Genomic DNA, 22,285 nt, shown 5'->3' with positions numbered 1-22,285 from the left:
CTTTTCTTGATGCATGGGTGTAGAGAGATCAGACAAACTCTCTGGTGTCCCTTCTTATAAGGGTACTAATCCTATCAGATCAGGGTCCCCTCCTTATGACCTCATTTAAATGAGGTCATAAATTAAATTACATAAATTAAATTACATTTTTAGAGGCCCATCTCCAATTAGAGCCACCTTGGGTTTAAGAGCTTCAACCTATGCATTTGGGGGACATGAACATTCTATCCGTAACACTTACTAAAATGTGGGTTCTGATTCAGGATCTCTGGGGTGGGGCCTGAGATGCTGCATTTAACAAGCTCCCGAGTGATACCCTGGTTGCTGGTGGGGAAGACCCCGCTTTGAAGGGCCAGTTTCTCATATTGCCTCGATGTTACAGATGAGGGAACCGAGGCTTTGAAAGGTGAAGTCACTTGCCTAAGGCTCTCCAGCTATTAGATGGGAGAGCCACACTTTCCGAGAGGGAGTCTGATGCCAGGACTGAACTGTCCCCGCCCCAGAGATTCAGATTCACTAGGTCTGGGATGGGGCCCAAGAATACACAGGTGATGCTGCTGCTGCTGGTGTGGGGACCACACCTGGAGAACCACAGCTGTACTTCTTTTCTAGGTATTCTTGCGTTAGATGATTTTCCATTTCCACAGCAAGGAAAAGACTGAGACATGTGGCCTGAACTATCCAGACTGACCAACCCTCTTGACTTAAATAAAATAAAATCACCTGAAAAGGATAGAAAGTGCCTGGTGTCAGGTGTCCCGTCCAGGTATAGATTTAAGCTCTGTGTGACCCACAGTGAGTTATCAGCTCACACCTGTCAGAATGGCCATCATCAAAAAATCTACAAATAACAAATGTTGGCGAGGATGTGGAGAAGAAGGAACCCTCTACACTGTTGGTGGGAATGTAAGTTGGTGCAGCCACTATGGAGAACAGCATAGAGGGTCCTCACAAAACTGAAAATAGAACTATCATATGATCTAGTAATTCCACTCCTGGATATATACCCAGAAAAAAACAGAAACACTAATTCAAAAAGATACATGCACCCCAATGTTCATAGCAGCACTATTTATAATAGCCAAGACATGGGAGCAACCTAAATGTCCATCAGCAGATGAATGGATAAAGAAGATGTGGTACATATATACAATGGAATATTACTCAGCCATAAAAAAGAATGAGATAATGCCATTTGCAACAACATGGATGGACCTAGAGAAAATCATGCTTAGTGAAATAAATCAGACAGAGAAAGACAAATACTGTATCATATCATGCATATGTGGAATCTAAAAAATAATACAAATAAATGTACATGCAAAACAGAAACAGACTCACAGATATAGAAAACAAACCAATGATAACTGAAGGGGAGAGGGAAGGTGGAGGGACAAATTAGGGATATGAGATTAAGAGACACAAACAACCATGTATAAAATACATAGGCAACAAGGATATATTGTACAGCCCAGGGAATTATAGCCATTATCTTGTAATAACTTTTAATGGAGTATAAGCTGTAAAAAATCCTGAATCACTATGCTGTATACCTGAAACTGATATAATATTGTAAATCAATTACACTTCAAAAAACAAAGATAAAACACTAGATAATCCTAACCTTGTTTGGTTTGGAGTAATTTAGGGACAGGTGTGAAAAATGCCCCACAGAGTTCCTGGCACCAAAGGGACCTGCAGTTACTGCTCACGGGTTCAATCCCACTTTGCTGGTAGCAAAATAGTCTGTTACATAGAAAACAAAAACTTCGTCTTATGACATTGTCTCGTTTTGTTCCACTCTTGATTCACGTGGACCTAGAATTTGTTGTACTTGATAATCACTGTGGGGATGACCTTACACTTATATCCACACTGTCCTCATGATGCATCAGCAGAGTAAACCCAACCCAATGGTGAGAGAATAAACATTTCTATAGACTTAACTTACGCAAAATGGAGCCGCTATTGTTTGCAGACCCCTATACCATCCTGCCACACCCATAATCCCCCCTCCTTTGCTAGCATCCTCAGGCCAGACACCTTGGAATGGTCCTTGACCCCAATCTTTCCCTCACGTCCAACATCCAGTCTTTCAGAACATCTGTTGCGCTGTCCGCACTCTGACCATGTCTCACCACCTCCTCTGCCAGCCACCATCATCTTTGACCTGAACTCCTGCAGGAGACCCCAGACTGGTCTCCCCACTTGCACTTTTGGCCCTCAACTGTCTATTCTGTTAAAAACAGAAGTCAGCTAATACCTGTTCTCTCTTCGCAACCCCCGAGTGAAAACAACAAAGTGCGGGTGAGGATGTGGAGAAACTGGATCCCTTGTGCATTGCCTGTGGGAGTGTAAAATGGTGCAGCCACTGTGGAAAACAGTATGGTGGTTCCTCAAAGACTTAAGCCTAGAATGCCATATGATTCAGCAATTCAGCTTCTGGGCGTATATACAAAAGAATTGAAAGCAGGGACTTGAACAGGTATGTGTCCACCCATGTTCATAGCAGCACTATTCACAGTAGCCAAAATGTGGAAACAACCAAACGACTACCCACAGATGAGTGGATGGACAAAATGTGGTCTCTCCATACAGTGAAATATTATCCAGCCTCAAAAAGTAAAGAAGTCCTGACACATGCTACTACATGGATGAACCTTGGGTAGAGACATTATGCTAAACGAAATAAAACACAAAAGAGTGAATACTATATGGTTCCTCTTATATCAGTATTAAAGACTGAATTGTGCCTCACAATTCCTCTTATATCAGTATTAAAGACTGAATTGTGCCTCACCCCCAAATTCATATGTTGAAACCCTACCCTCCAATGTGACTGCATTTTGATATAGGGCCTTTAAAGAGGTAATTAAGGTTAAATAAGGTCATAAGGGTGAGGCCCTAATCCAATAGGACTGGTGCCCTTATAAGAAGAGAGCTCTCCCTGCACACACAGGGAACAGTGAGAAGGTGGTCATCTACAAACCTGCAAGAGAGATCTCACCAGAAACCAACCCTGAGAGCACCTTGATTTTGGACTTCTAGCCTCCAGAATTGTGACAAAATAAATTTCCATTGTTTAAACTACCCTGTCTGTGATACCTTGTTATGGTAGCCCTGGTAGACTGATGTAATGAGGTACTGAGAGCCGTCAGATTCACAGAGACAGAAAGTAGAAAGGTGGTTACCAGGAGCTGGGAGCTGGGGGAATGGGAGTTATTGTCTAACGGTTATGGAGTTTCTGTTTGGGAAGATGGAAAAGTTCTCGAGATGGATGTTGGTGGTGATTGCACAACAGTGTGAATGTACTTAATGCCTCTGAACTGTACACTTTGAAATGGTTAGAATACTAAATGTTATGTTATGTGTATTTTTGCACAATAAGAACAAAAGTAACTCAGTGGTTCCTCAGTGCTCTCGGAATGAAAACCAATGTCCTCCTTTGATCTCACTTCCCACTGTTTCCCTCCCTCTAGCCACAGAGGCCTCCTTCCTCTAATTTGACCATGTCTGACACATCTCCCCTCAGGACCTTTGCACTGAAAGGCTCTTTTGCCAGATGGCTTCACCGCTCATCCCCTAACTTCCTTCAAGCCTTTACTCAGTTGCCACTTCTCTTTAAATTTAAAATCTTACTTCTCTACCCTCAGCATTTCCCTTCTCCTTCCCTTCTCCTGCTTTACTTTTCTTCATGGTAAGCTTCCTCTTCTAAAACACCAACCATTTATTGATGTTTCTTTTCTACTGTTTGCCTTTTCTAGCGAAATGTAAGCATCACCAGCAGGACCTTCCTGTGTTTTGTATGTTGGGTCTTCCATGCCTAGAGCAAGACTTGGCAAGCAATAGGTGCTGAATGCCTGTCTTTTGAATGAATAAACAAATATCACAATTGCTTGTGTGTGTATCTGCTATGTTGTCTAACTGGGGAGTTCCTTGAGGGTTGAAACCATCTTTTTTGTTTGTTTTTTTTTTTTCACCTTTACATTCCAAAGCAACAAGAAAAAACTGAATAAAAAGTAGGTACGTGATAAATATGGATGAATGGATGGATGATGGATGGATGGATGGATAGATGGACGGATGGATGGATGGATGGAGGGAAGGATGAAAAATAGACAGTGATGGCTTTGAGTTGAAGGGAGATAGATTTGACTATCCCAGATCTGGAATGGGAGAGAGAAATTAAGTCCAGTTAAGGGCAGCCTCTGCTGACGTGAGCAAAGGTGTCTGGGGGCATATTATTTTATGAGCCATCAGCTTCTCTTTGTTGTGGCCTCTGATCCACAGCTTCTGCCTTCACCCCACATCTGCATGTAATAAAGCTTAGTTATGACATCCATATGTCTCTAGCGCAAACACCAGAGCATATACTTCTAAAAAGCGCTATAAAGAGCAATGGCTCGAGAAGCAGCCGTTAAGAGCGTGAGCGCTTTATTATTTTAAAGGGCGTTTCAGCGACACCACCGAATATTCTCTGGCCATAAGTCTGACTCCCGTCCTTTCTCTCTTTCTTTTCTCCTCCTCTCAGGATATCAAAGTAGACTGCAATACCTGTGTGGAAATAGAGGACAGAAAGGTAAGTCGATATTTTTCATGTTTTTGGTTTCAAGCAAAACGAGAACTCTGTGATTTTAAACCCAGCTGTTTAAGGCATGCCTTACTGGATGACGGCTTGCAAAGGTGATTCATGTGCTGGTATCACTTGAAGACAATCATATTTTAAAATGTCTGTTTTTTTTTTATCTTCGCAATCTGTGTTAGACCTGATAACTTCAATGAAGATGGCATAATGTAATTGTGTTAAAAAATTAGTGTTGATTTTTGTCTTAGTCATTTGCTTCTTTTCAGGAAAATAGTTCGTTTATCCTTAACTCATTTCACATTTTAGTTGAATATTTTGGATGATTATTATATATAATATGCCACATACTACATAGAATTATAGAACATTGCGTATATTACAGAATACATACTCTTGGGCTTTTCAGGGTGTATCCTGAAAAATATATCTGATCTATACACTTCGGCTTGATAAAGAACTTGTCCTGATTTCCATCATGACGCAGTCACATGAGCAGTGACTTTCTATGATATACATTTGTTCACATGATGTTTTGCCGGGCGGGGGGCGGGCAGGAAAGAGAGGTCGTTTCCTGCATATTTTAAAGTTTTCCCCTATTTATCTTCTTGTTACACTTGGTGTGGACCCCCTCAGGAAATGCAACTGCTAGACAATTGTTCTTCACTTTAATATTTTCGTTCTCCCTTTACTGATGAGAATTCACGGAAGTTTCCGTGGTAGAGTGCATCTGAGCAGATCAAATTTTACCTTTAAAGCCTTGGATAAAAAAAGGTCAAATAACTGAATTGAGGGTACATATCTCCTGGCTACTTTTGACACCGTTCCACAATTCTGAAAGATGTTCCTCTCTGCAACTGTACCATTATTGTCGAAGGCAGTTATTATTTCAAGCAGAGGTTTTTCAGCCTTGATTTTGTGATAGCTTGGTCATCCGCTGATTAATAAGGTGGTGAGGACTTCTCAAAACAAAATTTGCTTTTAAATAGAAGACAGTTGCCACACATTATTTTAAGGAGCCTTAATCTCCTCACTTTGAAGGGAATAATGATACAGTGGCTTAAATTCGAGCCGCATGATCTTAACTTAGTTCCGGTTGTGTGTCTAGTTTGCAGAAAAGGTGTTTCAATTCATATTTACATTCGCTGCGTGTTGATGTGCTGATATCCCTGCACGCGTGCATTTTGTGAGTTGGAGAAATGGAATTTAGGCTGAAGAGGTGCCTCCAGTCTTTTTAAATCTCTTCCCAGTAACTCTGCTCACCACGTCCCAGTGAGAGCATGTTCTCTGCCCTGCTTCCAAAGTTCAGGATGTCTTCACTTCCCTTGGATTTTAATGGAATTCACAAGCATGTTTCTGTCTAGTTTTTTGGTTTGTTTGTTTTGTTTTACTTTCTTTGCCAGTAGTGTTTGAAAGATACCAGGAGGACTGTTAAAGCAACATCAGTTCTGTCACCAACACATAAGTGAACGACCAGGATAACCTCTGGGCAATGCCAGCCAGCCACACAGCTCCGTTCCATAATACTATCCAAACTGCCTTTGGCTCATGTATCATGACGATAATGACCCCCCCCCCCAAGACTATGGATGCTTTCTGGTGATGACTCGTGGGAAGAAATCATAGGTGATCATTCTGTACATAACTTCAGCTGTTCTCAGAAAAGACTAACACAGACAGAGACTCATACACACACATATGCATTTCTGTGCTTTGCCACAGACTGTTGGGTTGAGTCAGACACTTGAAATGAAGCCTCATATCTGGAGGGCTGTCCTGTTGTTTTCCAGCCTTGACTACACATGACTGATGGTTACCGAAAGAGGGGCCCGGCTGCTTGCCATTCTAAAGCCAATAAAGAGGAAAGGTTGGTAGAAAGGAGAGTTTGCTTTGTTTCGGAGGCTGGCAACCAGAGGGGTGAGTAGTGGGGGGTGGACTCAGGTCCAAAGGCCAGTTCTGCCCCCCTGCCCCTCGCCAGCAATCAGTGGGCAAGAGCTTTTCAAGGCGAGCTTCTGGGGTGCACAGGCGGAGGGAGGGGCTACAGGCAGAAAGAGCACAGTCAGCTCTGACAGTCCTCTTGAAATTGGTCCTGCACTGGTCTGACCAGCGTCATCTGGATTGTGCTAAGTACAGTTAGTCTTCAGTTCCAGGGTCAGTTTGTTCCCATTTCTTTGAGGCCAGTTCTCAGAATTGTGGCAGCTTATGTCATGGCTGCAGTCTTGTCATCATGTAGTTAACTTCTGCACCTGGTGGGGTTTTGGTATCTATAAGACAGCTCACAGGATACGGCTCAGAGTATTATCTACAGCCCTTGAGGAGGAACTAAGGGTCCTTGACTTTGCTTAATGACTAAACTACTATGATTTGGTCTTGTTTGACTGTTTTCCTTTGCTTCTGCGTTTTCTCACTTCTCTGATGGAACTTATTCTTTGACTAAAGTTGTTCTATAGACAAAAGGCAGGTGGAGGACGTGGGGTGGGGGAGGGACCATAGGGTCCTGCTCTGTTTCACTGACCCTTTCACTGTCTTTAACTGGAGATGACTCCTAGCAACACAAACCACCACAATGCCTACTTCCATTTTGGCTGTCGTACACTCTAACGGTTTTTATTCCCTGTGTTCAAGAGAAGGACTTTGCTTCCTCTGAGTTCTGTTCTGATGGTTTTTTTAAATTTTATTTTTGCAATTCTCACATCGGGGCTCTCCCTCATCTGGATCTCCTAATGTGGTTGGAGGTGGGGTGAGGTGTTGGAGGTGGCTCTGAATATCAGGGTCCTGTCTCTGGGGAAGTCAGGATGCAAGCTAATCATCCCGGAGGGCCAGTAGCCTCCACCCTCAGCAGAGGAGTGCCAGTGTCACCCCTCCGGACAGTGATGTGGCGTGAGGTCACGTGGGCAGACAGCCGGCGTGATCTTCATCCAGGGTCTGGGATGCAGTTCTGGTACTTCTGTCACCCTGACGTATAATTATGAAATTGCACCATTGAAGTGATGACACTCGCTCCTGCGTGTATGTGTGTGTGTCCCTCTCCATTCATTCCGAATGCTTCTGGCAAAATCAGTAATTTGATAAAGTGGAATTGAAGTGACAGGAAATGACAGAGGTGCCAAAATAATAAGTCAACCTGCCTCTGAAGAGGCAGCCCCTTGGCCCGTGTGGATTTTTACGAAATGCTGAGTGCTCTGAAGGAGAACCAGCAGTGTTTTCTTTAAAGCTCAATTTCCTTTAGTTAAGAAAGCTTAACATGATACCTGTTAGACTAGATGGCTTCCCAAGAATTACTTTTTTTTTCCTTTTCTCCTTTTTCTTTTACCTCCCTTCCGCCTTGGCTACCTCTCTTCCCTATATTCTGTATATAGGGATATATTTGTGTGCTTACATCCGTACCTTATCCTGAAATATTTTGGAGTATCTTCTCGATAGAAGAATTTTAGAAAACACAAAATCTCAAGTTTTCTATAGGGCCTAATAGGGTCCCTCCCCGCCAGACCCGTCCAGTTTCAAGCCTCATCCCATTCTCTTCCACTCGGTAGGGCCATTTACCTTGAGATGAGTCATTTTCCCATTGAATCCTAGACGAGATATAACGATGGGAGATAAACGGTGAATTTCAAGCGGTGGAGAGAGCCCTCATCTTAACGGAGAGCCATAAAATCACTCTTCCTGGTCTGTGCACCGTCTGTACTCCATCTGAGACTGTTGACAGAAGGAGAGAATCTTTTTTTTTTTCTGCTCTCCATTTCTCTGTTTTTCTGTATCCTAGATGCCTCTTTTCCATCGGCAGACAGTAAGCTCATTGCCTTTTGGAGAACGTTGCCCGGTTGTTTATAGAGGGATTCATGGTGTGTACCAGAGTGTGGTTTCATTTTACACTTCTCTTTTGCTTCCAAGCCCAGCAATGAGCAGTGCCCCTGTGACTGGACCTGCACTTGGATGGCTTCCTGCCTGTTTCCTAAAATCACCCAGAGGATGTCACAGGGAGATCTGAAAGGCCGGTAGCGTTTTTCCCCCTTAAGTGGGAAGCAGAGCTCAGGTGGTTTCCTCCCACAGGCCAAGGCCACGGAGCTAATGCAGATTTAGCAAAGGTGATGTGAGGTAACCTGTCCCTTGGGGCAGCTGCACGGCCCTGAAAAACCTCCTGCATGTGACATTTACATGACCCGTGTTGCTGGCGGAAAACAGAGGCATTTAAGTCCATTTTTATTTGTGGTGTAAAATCCATTTGAATTTCAACACTATTATGAAGACCGCGACTCAGGTGATGAGAACAGAGGCTGATGGATCAGTCAGGGGGAGAATCTGTCAGAGGAAATGAGAGCCCATGTGTCAAAGGCTATAAACACAGACAGGGCTTCCTCTTCTCACTTACCGCCTGGCCTGGTGCGGCTAAACAGTTTCCCATCCACTATCAAATTGCATGGAAGGCGTTTGAGCGGTTTTCAAAGTTAAGGAGCCTTTCAGATTGGGTCTGAGTGAAGCTGTGCTCGTGATTGGCGATGTTGTGGTGCCGTGGTGAACACTAGGAGTCTGGAACTTTTCCTGTTGCAATCCTTGCTCTGGACCAGGCATTCTCAAGTACCTCTGGGTACTTACAGCAGCTAATGTGCGAGGCACCATCATTATCCCCGTTACACAGGCGAATAAACGGAAGCTCAGAGATGTTAAGTGATTTGCCCAAGAGCACTCAAGGTGCATCATAGGCTAGGGTTTAAACTCAGAGATTCTTATTTTGGAAACTGTGTTCTTAGCCCTGACGCTGTACTGCCTTACACACACACACACGCACACACACAAAGAGAATCAAATGTGTAGAATATGAGAATCGCCCTTTCCAACTGATGAATTTGTACCTGGGCTGGTAACTTCACCCATTGCCAAGTAAGTAGTCTAGTTTTGAGTCTGGGGCATCCTTTCAGCCCCCATGTTTTAGCTCTAGCTGGCTCACAGTCGAGATGTATCAGAGCCTTGTCAAGCCTGACCTTCCGGAGAGCCGCTGGCACCTGGCAGTGGGGCTGCCAGGACTTTTTCTGGTCTTGAGGACAAGTGACAGTGGCACCAGGACGCAGTTCTGGCTTCAGTTTTCAACGGACCCAGTTCGGTTCCTGGCTTTTGCATTTCTAGCAGCTTCTATGTGTAGATTAGAAATTACGTGCTCAAAACACAGGGGTTTACAGAGTGCAATTGTTAAAACCGTAGGCTCTGGAGCCGGGAAGTCCTGGGCTTTAATCCGAGTTCTTTCACGTAGCAGCTCTGTGACCTCGAGAGGCTTTCTTACCTCAAGTCCGTGTCTATTTGCCCATCTGTAAATTGGACATAATAAAATCCACTTGAAATGTTGATTTGAGGAATTGACAAGATAATACTACAAAGCAGTGTATATAGTGCCTGGCACAAAACAAGAGCTCAATCAACTTCAGCTACCTTTATTTTTGTTTTTGCTAGGGCCCATGCCCACAGGCATTCCATGTCATTTATAATCAAATTCCTTTAAAAAAATGAGTCCCCCAGAACGTGTTATGGGGGCTCAGAGAAATGGGCAACCAATGGGACCTAGTAGGCTTTGAGAATATTTTTACAGAAGAAGAGATGCTTGGCCTAAGTCAGGAAATAACAAAGTCACCTAGCTGCCGGGTCCAGGCAGGACTCATAAATTAGTGAAGGGAGACAGAGGATGATTGTAGGGTAATACGAAATGTCGCGGCAGCCTTGAACTCAAGAGCAGTGGCCCCACAGGCAGGGGCTTCTGTACAGCGCCTGTTGCCACGTGGAGTGTAGGGTCAGTGCTGCCGTTTTCTAAGCCAATCTGGAAATCTGGATTTCATATAAAACTACTTATTTTAAAAACACTGTGCAAACCAAGTAAAACACGTATGCAGAAAAGAGCCAAGAGACTTGCAGGCTTGAAATGTACAAGCCAAGTCTCAGTGGATTAGGAAGAGGTCTTGTGTGCGTAATCCCAGGGGCGGTATCTGTTGAAGGCTCTCTTGGCAGAGGGTACAGCATAGGCGAAGACACAGAGGTGGGAAAGAACGTGGCATGTTTAGGAGAGATCAACGTCCAGCGTGCGTGTCCAAGGGTGGCCAAGGGGGGACTGGCGCAGTGAAGATTATGGAGGGTGTTGTTTGCCACACCGATGGACTGGGGTTTTGTGTCAGTCTCCCTCCGAGTGGAAGAGAGAGTAAGGGAGGGCAGGTCCTTGCTGGATGAGGCCAGAATGATATGGAACCAAGGAGGCATTTGAAACTTTGGGTGACTAAGTCAGCCACAGAGGGAGTCGGTGAGGGAGGAGGGAGAGAATGGGGACGGAGCACAGAGATGGAGCCAGAGACTGGCCCTGGTGGAGTGCAGGGACGCAGGGGAGATGAAGGCTTTGGTTAGAACAAGGTGATATCAGCCAGGACTCTGAAAAATAATGGGGCTGGGTGGCCAGCCAGGTGCCCTCCTTTTAAAGATGTTTGATGAAGGAGGATCATGTTTCCTATGGTCCAGCACTGCCCAAGGATGAGACTAAGATTTCAGATGATGGATGAGGTATCTGCAGATAAAATCACCTAGTGAAGAAGTGATGCAGTTATTCTCTTGTCAATTATTTTTCAGACCTTGGGATTACATCAAGGAGACATAATTTGGTTGTTTTTTGTTTTGTTTTCTTTTGTTTTGTTTCTGTAACAAACCCAAAGGTCTGGCACATTTGCTCATCTACCTTTTTAACCAAAAGACCCAGGACCCTTGACAAACAATTCTAATATCTAGCTATAATTTAGTAACATTGTTTTACTTTTGAATGAGGGTTACATTCTTTATATGATAAAGGATATTGCTCTGTCCTTTCACGTCAATAAACTATTTTCTTTTTAAAAATTCTACTCATGATTTTTAAAAGTAATCTTAAGTCTATTAAGGACAAAACAATTGAGTTAATTTAATGAAAATCAGATGGTGTAGAAAAAGTGTGCATACAGATTGCAAATAACTAGCGTTTAGGAAACACTGTCTTCTAATGGTGGGTTTGCAATCAGGGAAGAAGTTTGGGTTTGCCTTTGAGACTTTTCAAACTCTACTTGCCTGCAAGGGTTACCAGAAGGGGGCAAGGATGAAATTGGGGGTCCAGGCCGGAGTGCAGACAAGAGGGCACAGGAACAAGAGCCACACAGGAGGTGAAGAGGAAGGTCTGGGTTTGCTAGAGAGTGAATCAGCCCTACCCACGTGGTTTGGTGATTCTGACCACGGGTCATGGATAACTTCATCCAGGAACGTGTTGGAGACGCTCAGCTTAAGTCTCTATGTTCAGCTGGCTGCCGTGAGGAGTAAGGGAGTTGATCAACATGGACAATAAATTAATCTCCTGGATTTCAGAGGCTTAGATGCCAGTGAGGTTGAAAATGAGCACAAAACAGTCACCAGGGTTGGTTTTCTATTAGCGCCGCTCTCTTGCTGTGGGGATGGGAGTGGATTAGTCCTCTGGGCTCTGACAGGCAGAACAAAGACAGAGGAGAAGGCACGCTCCTTATCCAGAGGGGCTGTCCCGGAATGGGAAGCATTCATGGAAAAGTTTCTCATTAAAGACCGAAATGAGATCCTCAAGGCAGACCGGGGCAAAGCCTGCTGCAGTGAGCACCATTTGGCGAGACTCACAGAATGCGTCTGGAGATTGGATTTCTTTTCTGCTCCAAATGTCCTTTTTGAAGGTTGCTTGTGTGTATGCATTACATGGGAAGATGCTCCAAGATTCCCCAAAGCTGTGGACATGAAACTTAAAGCATCCCCGAAGAATGCTATTTGAGTTGCAGTTGAAGGTGGACCAGGGGTAGAGACTCCTGGGTGGGGTACAGAGATGGAAGTTCGGAGGAAGAAGCATGGCAGGACTCGAGAACTGAATAGAGGTTTGTGGCTTGAGATGAGGCTAGAAAGCAGGCAAGGACCAGGTCATCTGAAGCCTTATAAGCATGGGGAAAGTTTGTCCTTTATCCTAGAATGATATTATTTTATCTGGAATGGGATCTGATGATGTGAAATGACCAGATGCAGAGAGACAGTGCCATTACGTTATGGGGTCTACTTGCTCATAGCTTATGCTTGACCACTAAGACCTCCGGTGGGTCACCCTGGCCCCACTGTCTCTGACAGTGGAGTAGGGCAGAGCCTTCTAACACCAGCAAAGACTTGACCTGTGCTGCTTGGCTTTTCTCTTGTGCCGCACTCTACATCTCATGCAAATTCCTCAAGACTGTGACTCCTCTGCAGATTATGAACCCTCATTCCTCTAGGGTGAGGCTGTCATTCCAAATGAGTTCACGGCCGCTCGCCAGCCTGTGGTTTGGCCGTGTTGGGCGCTCACTCTTGCTCCTACCGTCTCCAGCCAGAGAACGGTGCCGTTTAGCCCAGGCAGAGCCACTTGCGTCTGTGGACTTGACTCCGCTTCTGTGCTCAGCGTGGATTTGTGGCCAAGACCTGGGTGAGACTTGGTGTGTCCACTACAAGTAGACCCTGCTTTATCCTTGCTGTCTGCTGGGAAACAGAAGGGAGAGCTACATGTGCAGCCCACCAACACCAGTTTTACTTAAACTTGGGGACTAGCCAAGAGTAGGGATAATATATCCCAGTGTCTGGAATTGTGTGTTCAGAACCTCAGAGAGAAGGGGATGGAAATCAACTCTGGAAAAGAGCCTCCCCGCAAAATGGCAGAGTTAGGTGGCTGCCAAGAAATCCTCTGGAGCCTGAAAGCTGACTCCAGTATTTATTTGGGGAGGACTTTCAGACCGTCACTTAGAGCCCTAAATCTGAGGGAGGAGGAGCTTCATGTCGACCAACGCAGCCTCCATCCTCAGTTACCCCAGTTAAGCTGACTGGTAAAAACGAGGAGCTACACCTAACATGAATGCCATTTGTGCACAAAATATGTTTTAAATTTCAAGAAATAAAATTCCAAACAGATGTTTTTCATTAAAAATCTCTGCTTAGTTAAGACATTTAAGATGACATCAGCCAAAGCACAAATCCAAGTATTTGGGATTCAGGCAAAACTCCACTGAGAGGCAAAACCAAAACCTGAACTGTGTTCACCTGAAAGAAATGATGTTTTAAAAACTCTCTCTGCCATCCAGAGAAACATGCCACCCTTCAAGATGAGCACTTTTGTTCACTTCTACATCATTTACGCAAAAAGACAATGTTGTGTGGTGGAAAAGAGTTTTGGAATCACACAGATCCTGGTTTCACGCTTTATTAGCCGTGACATCTTTCAAAAGTCGCAGTAGCTTTCTGATCCACAGCCACACCCTCTGTAAAGTGGGGCTAGATCCTGCATACCATGGATTATTCTTGTGGGCTCTATCGGTCACGACATCTTCCACTGCATAATAGAAAACCAAGTTGTACCAACTTAAAGAGACAAAAAAAAGAGACAGTTGTTGGGTCCAATGACAGTAAAATTGGGCTGTCTTCTGGTATAACTGGTCCTCGGGTTTAAAATTCAAGTGAGACTACCATGGAAAGAAAGAGCTTCTTTTCCAATAGTTTGAGCACAATTCCTGAGGGCTGCTTACTGGCTTCACACCAGTCCCTTAGCTATGGAAAGCAGTCCTCTGATTGTCCGTCTGCCTTCACCCACAATCAGAAGTAGGATGGGCCCCAGCTGAACGACTTAACATGGACCAAAAGTAGAATGAAGTTCCTAAAGGAAACCTTGACTTATTTTTTTCCAGAAGAGAAGATGGATAAAAATAATTGCAGCTAGCATGCATGGAGCACTTACTGTATGCCAGATAGTTTTTTGTGCATTCTATGATTGAATCCTTATAAAGATCCTTTAAGATGCTACAATATTGATCCCCGTTTTACAGACAAGAAAACTGAGGGAAGGAGGAGTTAACTAACACGCCTGAGATCACCCAAGTAGTCCGTGCAGGATGGGGTTCAAATCCAGGTAGTCTGCCTTTGATTCTTAACCGCGAGGCTATGCCACTTCTTCTGAGGCTGCTGCACGGGAGAAAACAAGACAAAACAAAATGGACCTCGAATGCACCCCAGGCCCAGTGCCTGGCTCACAAGTACATGAAAGCTCTGTTTATGAGAATTATTGTTACAGAGCGCTCAACGGAACAGAAATAGCCCGGGCTAACGCCAAATGGCATTCTGTGATGCATCCCTGCATTTAATTTCCCCTGATAACGTATCCTGTGGTATCATCTCGAGGTCCTCAATGGGTCTGCTCTTCAGAATGGTCAGAATACTCATGGAGCCAGTCAATTCTTCACTTCCCCGCATGACTGAGAGTTATTTTTGTAGACAAGAGCTTCTGAACTCCAGGAGGGGCCTCTGTGCCTGCCTTTTAGATTTTATCTGCAGGTTAACTGATGCTTTCCCTTTTACTAAACTTTGAAAATGAGCTGTTAGTCATACTTTCCTCTTTCATTTATTTTAGGAAAATTCGAAGGTGGTGGTGGAGGGGGAAGGCGTGTAAAAACGGGAAGAGCTTCTAAAATGGATGTGGTGTGGAGTTAAATTAGCCTCTGATGGGCCGGAAACCCAGATGACAGAGGATGCGGGCTGCTGGGCACACTCGGCAGTATCCTGGGCAAAGATGTAACACAGCGCCGTGAAAAGCTGTCGAGGTGGATCGGGCCATTTGTCTGATATACCCTCCGTCAGCCTTGAAGTTGGCTCTGGGAAGCTAGTCTAAAGAATCATGGGTATAACAGAGTGGCTAAGAGCTTTAGCTCGGGATTCTCAAAGGCCTGGGTTTGAACCCCAGCTTGGCCACTTCCTGGTTATTTCACCTTTCAGATGCTCAAGTTCTCATCTGAAATGGAGCGGATAAGAGTAGCTCCTTTCTGGGGTGGCGGTGGAACTCAGTGAGCTAATATACTGAGGGGACTTAGCGTCCTGGCTGCGTGCAGGATATGCCTTCAATAAAAGCAAGCAGCATTACTGTTGCATTCTTGTATTTGTTTTCCTCCTACTCTTCCTTAATCTTATCTCAGTTTCCTAGATCTCTGGTGGAATCAGAGAAGTCACATCTAGGACCAGGTAAATAAATAGCCAAGTTAATGGAAAAGCTTAAACTAAATACCAGGTCTCCAATTTAAAGTGTTGGGTTTTCGGGCTTCCCTGGTGGCGCAGTGGTTGAGAATCCGCCTGCCAATGCAGGGGACACGGGTTCGAGCCCTGGTCTGGGAAGATCCCACATGCCGCGGAGCAACTGGGCCCGTGAGCCACAACTACTGAGCCTGTGCGTCTGGAGCCTGTGCTCCGCAACAGGAGAGGCCGCGATAGTGAGAGGCCCACGCACCGCGATGAAGAGTGGCCCCCGCTCGCCGCAACTGGAGAAAGCCCTCGCACAGAAACGAAGACCCAACACAGCCAAAAATTAAATAAATAAATAAATTAAAAAAAAAAATAAAGTGTTGGGTTTTCTATATCCTGCAGGTACTTATCAATCTGGGTGAAGGTGCTTAGAGAGGGTTGGAAAGCATAGTGAAAGGTATAGGCCAGTGATTGCAAACAGATTTAATCTCTGGTGTCAACTCAGATTGATTGATAGTGGCTGCATAGAATGCTGTGTTGATGAGGAGTCTGAGTTGTGGGTTCTGCCAGAAAGAGTACATGATTGATTAGTGATGCCTGCCAAAGGTGAAGGAGTGGGAGTTACAGCACGTGTGCTAGGAGGAGATTGTGCTCGGCCCGGAATTTGGCAACTGATGAGGACATGGGGAGTGGGAAGGGTAAGCTGGGATGAAGTGAGAGAGTGGCATGGACATATATACACTACCAATTGTAAAATAGATAGCTAGTGGGAAGGAGCTGCATAGCACAGGGAGATCAGCTTGGTGCTTTGTGACCACCTAGAGGGGTGGGATAGGGAGAGTGGGAGGGAGACGTAAGGGGGAGGACATATGGGGATGTATGTATATGTATAGCTGATTCACTTTGTTATAAAGTGGAAACTAACACACCATTGTAAAGCAATTATACTCCAATAAAGATGTTAAAAAAACCCCCACTGCTCTGTGTTTAAGCCCAAAGATGAAGGCAGACACTTCATGCTTCTGTGATATTCACTACTTGGTCTTATTTTTGAGCATGCCTGTTTCTCTTGTTATATTATGGATTTGCAGTCCATCAAGGCAGAGACATTTTTATAGATAGTACATGGCTATAAAACAATTAAAACATGGCTTTTAAGCCAAACATGGCTTAAAAACAATTCAACGTATAAGAGCTTTCTATCAGGCATGTGTGACCACACTTTCCTCAGCCCTTGAGAAGCCTACTCTGTTGATTACATTTTGGTGGTAATTTACCTGACTTCAGCCTCAGATGGGTAGGGTTAAGATTTTGATACCTTAACTTTAAAAGTGTGATTTATCACTAATGATATTTGTCATCTCTTTGCAATTATGTATTAATTGGGACTGAGCTGCTTACATTTTAATAGCATTAATTAAAGCTATTATTTTCATTTGTCATTTATTTAAAAGAAGCAAGTCTATTCTTTTGTGTAATTTTTAGCAATACTTTTTTCTTTAAACTCTGAATTAAAATGCATTTAGGAAACAATTAAGTGCAGAGCTAGTTTTCTAGGATAGTTCTGTCATCTCTTCTTCTCCAAAAAAATGGCCATCATCTTTTTTTGTGACGAGTGGCGTGAGCATTAGTTAATTTCTTCCTCTTCAGTTGATGTGTTTTATTATCTCACTTTGTGATATGTGATTGGGCAACTTTATGCTTTAGATAGAAAGCACGCCCTGTCCAAATATGATTTATGTTATCCCAGCACTTTTGCACAGTTCAGCTGAAATTTTCTTCATGTTCATCAAGGTCAGAAAACCCACGGATTATGCCATCCATCTCAGCATCGAGAGGGCTGCAATAATTTTTGATGGGACTTGTTGTAATAACAACAGAATTCAAAGATGGGGTGGGGAAAACATGCACACATGTGTAGACACGCATATGCACATGCACACACACACAAGTCCATGCACATTTTATATGGAGTTCTTATCATATAACTAAGGCTTTTTTTGGGGGGGGCTCATTATAGGTTAGAATTTGTTAAAGTCATCACAAATGCAGTATCTTTTACTGTGGCCATTGCAAACTAAAAGCTATCAGAATCTGCAGATCAGCCAGAGGTTTTTCCTATTTTCTTTTTAAACAAAAGATTTTCTGGATGGATTGGCAGACAGATCCTTGAGAGCAGAAGAGGTCTCAAACTCAAGATGTTCTGGCTTTGGGTTAAGGGAGCAAATGTCAGGAAGCAAACCCTCATCCTGAGCCGGGCTCACAGGCTCTGACTCAGCCAAGGAGGTCGACAGCTCTTCTTAGTCCTCTGATCCGATTAAACAGCTACTTCCCATGGTCCACAGAAAATCAAGTCCAAGGAGTAATTGAAAACTTTTAGGTGCATCTCTGTATCCCCCTCAAAATAGCACGGTAACTTGCAATAAGGAAAAAAGATAGTTTTTAGGTTGATCTATTCAGATTGAGCTTTTCTGTTGATCCAATTCATCAGTGCATAAATTGACAAAGATGAATTTTGCCCCTATGATAGGAGTGTTTTCGTGGGGAAATCGTGAAAGCTGGGAGTGACCATTAAGGAACTAACAGACAATTCACACAAAGGAAATCATAAGTAGAATCAAACACATGGTAAACACCTGTCCTTGATAGCTGTATGAAAATGCACATTAAAGCCACTGTGAGACACTAATTTATACGTACTAAATTAGCCACATAACATAAAATAAGAATACTACCTTTTCCCATACTTGGGTTGCAGTTAAACTGGCCCCCATATTCTTTACTGGTTGTGCTACAGTTTGGTGGAAATCATTTAAAAACCATGAGCAACCATGCAGATAATTATTCCTTGGACCCAATCTGACTCCTATGAATGATTCTGACTCAATAGAAACAAAAGCCATCACTGTTCTTTTATTTGCAATGTCAAAAGATTGGCAACAGCCTAAGTGTCCAATCTTAAGGTGATGGCTTATTACATTGAGTATAGAACATGGTGGAATATTCTGTGGCCATTAAAAATGATGAATGTGCTTGTGTCGGAGGCCCATGGAATAATAGTAGATGTAATGTTGAGTGAAACGTATCCCATAAGGTAGCATGTGCTCCTGATTATGTATAAAATTTGCATGAGAAAAAAATTATTTTCATATTCGCACATAACTTCATTAGCTTATGATCTGAGAATTAGGAAGTCAGTCATTGTGATGGTTAACTTTATGTATCAACTTGACTAGCCATGGAATGCCCAGATTAAACATTATTTCTGAGTGTTTCTATGAGGGTGTTTGCAGATGAGATTAGCATTTGAATTTAGACTCAGTGAAGTAGATTGCTCCCCCCCGGTGTGGGTGAACATCACCCAACCTAGTGAGGGTCTGGATAGGACAAAAGGCCGAGGAAGGAGAAATTTGTCTCTTTGTGCCTTACTCTTTGAGTTGTGACATCTCATCTCATCTTCTGCCATTCGACTGGAATTTACACCATCAGCTTCTCTGTTTTTCAGATAGACAGATAAACAAACAAATAAATTTAAAAATTCCTTAGTCTTTATATATCCATATATTTAGTATCTACCCATCTATCTACATCATATGTCTGTCTATCCATCTGTCATCTATCTATCTATCTATCTATCTACCCATCTACCTGCCTACCTACCTATCCTATCCTATTGGTTCTGATTCTCTGGAGAGCCCTGACCAATGCAGTCATAATGGAAGGATTGGAAGAGGTCCATTGGAAGCCATGCAGGATGGAGCATAGGACTGAGTTTGGGTGTGACCCTTAACCTTTCTGCATCTCTGATTCCTCTTCTGTAAAGAAATGAAAGTGAAAGCACCTACTTCTTAAGGTTGTTGTGAACCTTCTCTATAATGTGTCTCAATGGCCAGTCTCCAGTTCCTGGTCCATAATAATCATTCAATGCATGGTTACTAATAGCAGTCACATGACTGAAAGTTGTAACAGTGGAGATCATGATAAACCACTGATATTCCTGTTGAGAATTAGAATATCACAGATGAAAAGAATCTCCAAACAAGACACCATAGTCTATGATGAGTGTCTCAACTGAAATGGTACCAAGGAGCCAAACACATGAGATGGACAACTTGCCCGCTGCCAAGACAGCCCTAGGGAGCATGTCTTCATTTTTTTGCAAAGCAGGGGTAGAGTTTACAACAGGGGTCCCCAACCCCTGGGCCACGGACCGGTACCAGTCCGAGGCCTGTTAGGAACCGGGCGGCAGAGCAGGAGGTGAGCGGCAGGTGAGTGAGTGAAGCTTCATCTGCCGCTCGCCATGGCTCAAATTACTGCCTGAAACATCCCCCCCGTCTGGAGAAAAATTGTCCTCCACGAAACTGGTCCCTGAGGCCAAAAAGGTTGGGGACCAATGGTTTACAACCCTGGATCTGACACCCGACTGAATCCGTTGTGCCAACATGGATCTGGTTGCAGATTCGAGCTGGGTAAAGTTATCCAGATGAACGTGCTTCAGCTTTGCTGAAATGGGACCTGGTGGGGTTTGCAGCAACTTGAAAAATGGTTGATAGGAAAAAACGGAGAGAGAGCCTGCAGCAGCCTGAGAGACAGTGAACCGAGAGGTGAGAATTACAGTTACTGGGAGTTCTGAGGGAGGCTTGCAGGATCAGGGAGGTCTGGGGGCAAGGTGGCTTGGAGAGAGAGAAAAGGGCTTGAACTGGACTGATGCCCTTGGGGATAAAAGGGCCTGGACACTTTCCAGATGTGACTCTTTTTTTTTTTTTTCCTGCATGGAATCTAAAGAGTTACAACGACTTTTTGACTACTCAGTATTTTCTGTGCACAAGACTGCTTGCTAACTGCTTTATAAGCAGGATCCATTTAATCTGCGTGCCCAACCAAGAAAGCAGACAGACACTATTTTTCAGATGATGAAGTGGAATTCCAGAAATATTAAATGAATGTTCCAAGCTCGCACAGTGAGTAGATGGCAGGGCTACAATTAGATCCTAGGTTCCTCTAAGCCCAGAGACCATTCATTTTCAGGTACTCCATAAAATCAGCTGCCATAAAATTAAGGGTGGCCGACCACTTGACAGTAGTTAAAGCCCTGTTGTAACACTTGGCTGGTTACCTCTATAAATACAAATATATATATATAAAGATATAGATTTATGTGGCATGTTTCTATGCAGACTAGAAGTCTTTATTTTGTTACTGTGAGTTCAAAATGGACTTCTTGCCCCAAAAGGCTACCTACATCAAAAGATGCAAAAAAAAAAAAAAAAAGATTTAAATATCCAGCAAAAATTAAGAGCTCTGTATCAAACATCAGGGAGCTAGAATTAAATAAAAATTAAGCCTGGAAGCAGAGTAATGACTCAGTGGTTCATTACAGCCTTACATTTTCAATCAAAGATAAAATCTCATTAAAAGTATATCTTCGATTAGGGAACACGTTGGGACTGCTCCAAAGTTGGATTGCTTTATCCATAGACATATGAGCCATGAAATCTTTTGTCCCTCTTTTCTAACTTTAAAGACAGCGAGCTATTTATCTTCTGACATCGTTATAAAGGTTATTAATATAGAGGAAGACTGAACAGAGATGGTAAAGCTTTTAAAATATCTACCAGAGACTTTTACCTGGTAAAATTAAAAGGCCTATTTTTATCGTCTGTTGCGATTTTAGGGAAGAATTTTTATGTATTACTTGACTGATTCATCAGTAAGGAACAATACTGAGCCTCTAATCCTTCACTAACCCAGTAGAAATAGAATGCAAGGCACACATGAAATATTACATTTTCCAATAGTCCCAATAAAAAGGCAAAAAGGAGCAGATGAAATTAATTTGAATAATATATTTTATTTAGCCTATGTGGTATTATCATTGTAACATGTAATCAATATCAAAATATTTATGAGATAGTTTATATTCCTTTTTTTTTTTTGTACTAAGTCTTCAAAATCTGGTCTGTTTCACACTCACAGAGCATCTCGATTCGGGGTAGCTTCATTTCCAGTCCTCAATAATCACATGTAGCTTCTGTATTGGGCAGCCTAGGTATAACCCAATCCTATCATTTAAAAGAGAGAGAAACCAAGGATATGAGAGATCTCTTAGAGATTCTCCAATAACAAAAGAGTTTACATTTGGAGAAACGGTTGTATACCAGATTTTCCCTCCATCATGTGCCTTTGGGAAACAACACTTTTAAGACACATGGTATGTTGATCTGATGTCGGACATCCTTTAAATCCTGTGTATCTTGGAATAGAGGCTCCGACCAATTGATTTCAATTGTGCTGAAGTGTCCCCCACTTTAAGCTCACAAAGTTAATCACTGACCAGGAACAGCTGATAAGGCTTGTTATGTAGTTTAGCCGGGAAAGTTGATAGATCAGGGGTTTATAGAGTGTTTCCAAGTGTGGCAACCGTTTCATCCTTCCCAGATGAAGTCATTTTGGGTGGTGCATGGATTTGTCATTGAATAAAATTGAAGCACAGAGTGAGAAGATAATTTCCCTTGCAAGCCCATTTCAGTCGTTCTAATGTCAAAGAGAACATCCCTGCGTGTTGCTATTATGTCTCCAACACCTCTCTAACCCTTGCTAATTTTTTTGAAAAGAGGGAGAGCTTTCAGCAGACAAAAATACCAGCCAGAACTTAACAATTGAGGAGCATTGCTGTCT

The 22,285-nt window shown here is 43.3% G+C and overlaps 1 protein-coding gene across 7 annotated transcripts in view; it reads left to right on the top strand.

The window, feature by feature from the left end:
* RBFOX1 (RNA binding fox-1 homolog 1) overlaps positions 1 to 22,285 on the top strand; it is a 1,515,726-nt gene that overhangs the window by 572,729 nt on the left and 920,712 nt on the right. For all 7 annotated transcript variants that reach the window (XM_057529156.1, XM_057529157.1, XM_057529150.1 and 4 more), the window contains exon 3: positions 4,532 to 4,579. In XM_057529156.1, coding sequence (XP_057385139.1) covers positions 4,532 to 4,579 — 48 coding nt within the window. The remainder of the gene's footprint in view (positions 1 to 4,531; positions 4,580 to 22,285) is intronic.

Source organism: Balaenoptera acutorostrata, chromosome 15 (genome assembly GCF_949987535.1).
Source record: "Balaenoptera acutorostrata chromosome 15, mBalAcu1.1, whole genome shotgun sequence".
NCBI lineage: Eukaryota > Metazoa > Chordata > Mammalia > Artiodactyla > Balaenopteridae > Balaenoptera > Balaenoptera acutorostrata.
The sequence above is the reverse complement of the archived record's forward strand: the minus strand, read 5'-3'. Positions and strand labels throughout refer to the sequence as shown.